Here is a 6,940-nt window from a genome sequence, read left to right on the forward strand (position 1 = left end):
GAGGAGGCCATGAAGCTGATAATAGTGTCTTCCCTATGAAGACAGGCTGGGGAAGCTGGGGCTCTTCAGCCTGCAAGAGAAGGTTGTGTGGAGGCCTCGTGGCAGAGGCCATGAAGCTGATAATAGTGTCTTCCCTATGAAGACAGGCTGGGGAAGTTGGGGCTCTTCAGCCTGGAAGAGAAGGTTGTGTGGAGACCTCATAGCAACCTTCCAGTATCTGAAGGGGCCTACAAGGAAGTTGGAGAAGGACTCTTTGTTAGGAACTTTAGTGATAGGACGAGAAGTAATAGGTATAAATTGAAAGAGGAGAAATTTAGATTAGATAATAGGAAGAAGTTTTTTCCTGTGAGGATGGTGAGACACTGGCACAGGTTGCCCAGGAAGGCTGTGGCTGCCCCAACCCTGGCAGCGTTCAAGGCCAGGCTGGATGAGACCTTGAGCGACCTGATCTAGTGGGACGTGTCCCTGTCCACGGCAGGGATGGTTGGGACTAGATGATTCTCAGGTCCATTCCAACCCCTTAAGATACTATGATTCTGTGAGCCTATGAATTTAATATTTCCATACTCTAATTTCTCTGTTCTGTGTTTTGATTTCAGCTAAGTGTGTATACTACCACGCGGTCAAGCATTGGTGCTGCAAGTAATATAGATCTGGTATTGAATGTGGAAGATTTTGATATTGAGTCCAAATTTGAAAGGTAAGTCTCTGAAGTGGTAGTATCTGAGGTATCAGAGTTCTTTGTTTAGTTCTGACGTGTATATCCTAACTAGCAGTTAAATGAACAGAAGTATATATGAAGCAAGGTAGAGTTCACTGTGGGTTGGTTCAGATCACTGTGCTGTTTTCAGCCTTATAGACAAATGCTTTGCAAAAGTGTGCCTTGCTTATAATAGTGAAAGTGGCTTTCTACTGGAAAAAAATCTAAAGTCATAGGGCCTGGAAATGCTTGAGACTTCCCTCTAATCATGTAGCTAGTACACTGGCTACACATTATGTTTTGTTCTTAATAGCTTCACACCTGGAATTAAACTGGGAAGTTAAACCATGTCCTTTTTTCTTGTGTTTTGGCAACATGCATTTTCATAACTGATTCTGTGCTAATAATGATAAAATAAAACCTTCTTTTCTGATAGTTTAGGGTTTGGGGATCTTCTGAAGGGATACTGTTGCCAAGATTGTGCCCTTAGAGAAATTTCTGAGTATAACACTGCACTCTACATATGCCTCGGTACAATTAAAATGATTGGAGCTACTTGTATTGGTCTTCATATTTGCTGCCTCACTTTTTTTTTTTCTTAAAATAATTTGCCTTATTCTTGACTCTTTTGTTGCAGTCTCCCAGATTCTTTCACTTTCTGCATTTTCTGTGGTTAACAAACACGGTGGTCTGCAGTTTACGTCATATTAAACTTCATCTCTAAAAGACTTTATAAGAATTGTTTTACTGACAGAGTCTGCTAAGTCATTGAAAGTATTCAGAGCACAATAAGCTGAGCAAAACTGCAGGAATAGAGGAGGCATTATGTAAGGCCACCAGTAGGATTTCTTGGCTAACACAAGGGGAGTGACTTCATGGTTTGGGGCTCCAATTTAGAGTTCTGTGCTTGGCATACCATAGCTGAGAAGATATTTTATTAATGCAAAGTGCATGGCAAAGCTTTGTGATTTTCTATTTAAACATTGTATCATGTATACAATCTGTGATACATACTCAGCATGTGGAAGGCTGTTTTTCACAAGTGCTGTCATTTGGGCCCTATGTGACCTATCAGTAGAGGAAAGCAAAAAAAAAGAATTGATGATGCAGTCCTGTGTGATCTAGGGCAATAAATTATGAATTGGACAAAGATTAAACTGTCTTAAGATAATAGTAAAACTTTGGAAATGCAAATATTGTGATATGTAGTGGAGTATAAAAAATTAGCCCATCCAGCCATGGCTCCTTAGGACTTATTAGCCAGAACTAATTGTTGTGTTCCAGGCAACCCAAATGCCTTTTTTTTTCCTAAAGTCCCCAACATATTTTTTTGTTGTTGTTTTTGCTTGCTTTCAGAACATCTGCATTGCTCCTTATATGTAATAACTAAATATTTCAGCATGTGCTATGTCATCTCATAATATGTTTCTTTTGTATTTTAGGACAGTGAATGTCTCTGTACCAAAGAAAACCCGAAATAATGGCACATTATATGCATATATATTTCTTCATCATGCTGGCATATTGCCTTGGCGTGATGGTAAGCAGGTGCATATAGTAAGCCCTCTGACCACATACATGGTCCCCAAACCAGAAGAGATCAATTTGCTCACAGGAGAATCAGACACACAGGTAGGTAGTTTTTCCATCTATAAAAAAACAACTGCAAAAAAACTAGTTTCTTTTATAGACACTTCTAATATTGGTATCTGCTGTGGTTGCATCTTTACACTAATGATGATATTACAGAAAAAAAATAGTCAGAACTCCTCTACTTGGTTATTGTGTGTGCTAATAGATCACTCAGCAGAGCAGAGGCAGAGCTCTCTGTAACACTGGCTGCTATTAAAATACTTCCCTAGTTAATGTTAATTACTTCTTTGGGGATTCATTGCTTTTGGTAGAAATACTGTATTTCTTTGTGACAGTGTGATGCTGCTTTCTGTAGTGCATTTAATTCATGTGAAATAATATGCTTTGCTATTATAAATCAGAAATTAATTTGATATTGGTGAAGCACCAATGTCAAATTGCTTCTTTTCCTTTAGGATATTCTTATTTTCCATTTCAGGTCAAGAGAATCAGACATTATCCTTTGACAAATGCTATGATTACTCACCATGGAGGGGGCAACATAGTGATGTTGAATGAAATACTTGTGAATAGCTGTTGTGCCTCAGATTAAGAGGAGCTTGAGAATTTCAGTCTGTTGTTCTTTGGTGTCTGAAATATCCCTGTAGCCAGCTGTGCTCTTTCTAAATCCTGTCAGAATAAAGTTGAAAATCAGCTGAGATGAGAGTCCAACACTACAAGTCAGAATGGGTGGTGTTCATCCAAAGAAAAGCAAGAATCCCTTGGGGATAAGCATTTGTGGAAAGCTAAGGCTGGATGTGGTTTCATCACTGCTTTACACAGCATTGGAAGCTCAGAAATTCAAAACAAACCGATCGTTTTACTCCCAAAAATTAATATGGCTGATCATCCCCATCCTTTTGAAGCAACATCTGTTTGCTCTACAGTCCTGATTTCAATGTGAGTTTTTCTGACTAGTATCCACATTCCTAAGGTATGGAGATTAAATAGGTCAATATTAATTCTTGATGAACAAAGTTGTGAATGGGCACTGAAGTTTTTCAGTGTCAGATTATGGTGGGACAATCCACTCTGTCATATTTTGAGCAAAATATTTGATCTGGTCAAAACTAAGGTAAGTGTCTCTTAGTGGGTTCCTGTTTTTTTGACATAGTTAACTATTCTATGAGTTAGAGTATTATCCTATTCAGAATTTTGTGTTGCTCAGCAGTATGTATTTTTCTTCTTTTTTTTTTTTAAAAGCAGATTGAAGCAGAAAAGCAGACTAATGCTCTAGACGAACCTGTCTCTCACTGGAGGTCAAGACTGACCTTAAATGTCATGGTAGAAGATTTTGTGTTTGATGTATCATCCCTCCCTGCTGATGTTCACCGTTACATGAAAATGTAAGTCAGTGACTTAATTTTGCTAGATTGGTTATTATAAACTTACAGCACGTTTCTTCAAAAATCCTCCTTGTAGTATTTTATATTTAAATGGGTGCTTAGGAGACAAGAATAGATGCTTTTTATGCTTGTGTTTTGGTAGTGACAATTACTAAGACATGATGTACTAGAAAACTTTATTGAAGATACCTTACTCCTGGGCAGCTTAGAATTTAGAATACTTTTTTTTTATAAAGAGTTATCATAGTAAGACAAAGCAAAACTACAAAGACACAAGTAAGATGCTACAGCAGACTTCATAGCCCTTTGTTCTTCAACTGTCATTCTGCCCTTTAAAGTAGTTACTGTTCTTTGACCCTTTCCAGTTATCCTTCATCTACAGGTTATCTGTACAAAGTGCAAGTGCTGAAGAGGCACAGCTCATCTCCTGTGACCTCTGTTTTCTCCCTTTATGACTGGCTTTATTTCATTTTAACAACATGTGTTCCTAAATCATGTCATTTTTGTCAAGAAAATGCTAAAATGCAGGGATAGGTTTTTAGGCCACTAGATGCAGGCAGTAGCTTCTGTTCACAACGTGCTTAAATCACTTCCAGTGTCAGCCATACAAGTAGTGTTGTGTTGACTTGTACTGCTGTATGTTGGTGCCTTTCTCTAGAAGTATCCTGTTAAATCCGGAAGTAGTCGCTTAATTGGCAGCTCTGGAGTTCTGGGATAGCTTCCCAGCCAGACTAGATAAACTTAGTAACTCATAAGATTAGGCCCATAACAAGAAGGGGTTGTTGGACTGGGGTTGATGAATGAGGATGTTTTTTCTGGTCTTGTTTAGATTTGCATCAGTGCTGTTTTGGCATTGCATTATACAGGAAATAGTTTGGATATGAAATAGCCTGCTCCAATTCTACTAGCAATAGTTTTAATGGCAGTTATTACATAGAAGTCTAAACCTGCTCAGTTAAATAGCCAGGGAGTATTTCTGAGCCTCGATTTTGTACTTCTGTGTGTTACTGTTGCACTTTGTCTATTTAGTAAGCAGACTTTCTTAGCATGCATAGAGACTTACTTCTTCCATCAACAACTAAAATTTAACTTTCAGGCTTTAAAGTGCTTTGTTATGCTAGTTCCATGGACTTTCACCAAGAACATCATGGTGTAAATAACTGCCTTTCTGATGAAGACTTTAAGAATTTGCCCCTCTTAGGACATTAGGCTAAATACTTTTCTAGGATACTGACAAAGCAATTGCATATAGGTCATAATTTGCTAAGTAAGTCTACAGTAAACTTTGTAGAGGGCTGGAAGGCTGGGAAGTTTCTGTTGGATTCATGCAAGTTGGTGAGGTGGTAGAGCAATCCAAACAAGAGCTTCTGTTGAGGAGATGGCAGAGAAGATTTCTGCTCCTAGTGCACTCTCTGCAGAAGTATCCAGCCATCATGCTCATAGACTCATGCTAGCTAGACCATGTGCTGTTGCTAACCCCATATATATCATGGTGTGTGAGAGGAGTGAGGGAGATAGTGGAGAGTTGTCATTGTTGCAGTAGGAGAGGGATACTTGAGACAAAGGATACAAATAAACAGTAGTAAACTTCAGCATGTTTCTCTTCAATAGACTTTTAATTTCCTCTACCCTTGGTCATGCAAAAGCTTCAGCACCTTTGCAACCAATTTCATTTGTCTTTTTATTTCTTTGTTCTATCTCTCTACAGAAGAGTAATGAAATTTTTTAATACAGACAGCTTTCAAGGAAAGGTTCTAGGCTGACAGCTTCTTTCTTGCTGTGTGTTAAAAGAAAATGTGCCTCAAAAGATGGTGCAGATCTGAAAGTGATGAATGAGTGCTAATTTGAATAAAAATAGTTTTTGTTTTGCATCACCACAGTTATAAAATCCATGTTTAAACATCCTAGGGTTCAGCTGGGGAAGACAGTGCACTACCTTCCAATATTATTTATTGATCAACTAAGCAACAGAGTGAAAGATTTGATGGTGAGTAACAATATCTTTAATTACATTTAATATGTTGTTTTAATTAAGATTTTTTCATAGGTTGTTTGCTGTAGTGATAGAGTATAAATGCATGAAAGGACTCAATGGCTGTTTAGCTGAATGTGATCAGCTGTGGTAACTGCAGAAGCTGTTCTGGGCTTTGAGACTCCCCCCTCGCAGAGGGGGGAGTCTCAAAGCCCAACACTGCCAAACACTCTCTTCTATTCCACCAGAAGATATTTGGATTCCCTTGCTTCTGCCTTTTGGGAGGACATCGCTGTAGCCCCAGCTGTGGTGGGAGCAGTCTCACAAGCAGTTTGACTCCCTAAGCTGCAGAAGTTGCATTGGTGTCCAAGAGTGGCTTCTGATATCTTCTAGGAAAATGAGCATATTGAACACAGCTGATAATAGAGCTACACTAAGTCAGTACCTATTCTCTTATCTGCACAAAAGTCACTTGAGGTTGAATTTCCTGGTGGTGCTCTCTATCATGTTAGAGTAACTTGAGCACCTGAAAGCTTGGTGTTGCAGTATGTCCAAAGATTTTGTGCACTCAAACCAGTGAAACTTCAGTAATGGAATTACAGAAGGATGAAGTTGAATGAGATTTCTGGAGATTGCTAGTCCAATGGCCCTGCTCAGGAAAGTAAACTTCCTAGGTCTTCTGAATTGTCCCCCCAGTTCATAACTTTAGCTCAGATAAAGCTACTTTGTGTTGGGGAAAATCTTTAAGAACTTGTCCACCCCAAGCTTGTTCGGCAAAATAAATTCCTGAGCATTTGTTACAAGTCTTGATAACAGATAGTTTTGCCCAGTATTTCTTTAGATATACTTTTACAATGTATTTATTAGTGGTCACTGTCCTTTGTTTTAAGTTTTTTACCACAGCTCACTCAGTTCAGTACATTCATATGAACTCCTAATAGGTCATGTACCCTGTTTACAAATAAATTAAGCATTCTCACCTTACTAAGAACATTCCTGCAGTTGTCATGCATGTCACAGTTAATGCTACTGTAACTCACTGCCTTAAAGTCACTGAATATCCTAAGAAGTGCTGCAAAGACAACTCCATTAAAACTAGCAAACTTCCCCTTCAGCACTGGCTTATGTGACATCTCAGTAGTGGCTGGCCAAACTGCCCTCAAGCCCTGCAGAAAGGGATAGTCTCACTTACTGTGAGATAAGGAGGGATAAATGAAGAGCAGCTTCCCTTTCCACTGAATGCCTGCATGTTCTTGGGAGGGTGCTGAGACTGAGATTTGTTTGTACTCG

At 38.9% G+C, this 6,940-nt stretch overlaps 1 protein-coding gene across 1 annotated transcript in view; it reads left to right on the forward strand.

Annotated features, from left to right (window-relative positions):
• Positions 1-599: 599 nt before the first annotated feature.
• The window catches only part of CLPTM1L (CLPTM1-like), a gene marked incomplete at its 5' end in the record, with an annotated part of 23,390 nt that continues 17,049 nt past the window's right edge, over positions 600-6,940 (forward strand). The window contains 4 exons of the mRNA XM_009073563.1: positions 600-700; positions 2,143-2,332; positions 3,536-3,678; positions 5,587-5,665. Of these exons, the coding sequence (XP_009071811.1) occupies positions 600-700; positions 2,143-2,332; positions 3,536-3,678; positions 5,587-5,665 (513 nt within the window). The remainder of the gene's footprint in view (positions 701-2,142; positions 2,333-3,535; positions 3,679-5,586; positions 5,666-6,940) is intronic.

The sequence above is a fragment of the Acanthisitta chloris genome, unplaced genomic scaffold (assembly GCF_000695815.1).
Source record: "Acanthisitta chloris isolate BGI_N310 unplaced genomic scaffold, ASM69581v1 scaffold21334, whole genome shotgun sequence".
Taxonomy (NCBI): domain Eukaryota; kingdom Metazoa; phylum Chordata; class Aves; order Passeriformes; family Acanthisittidae; genus Acanthisitta; species Acanthisitta chloris.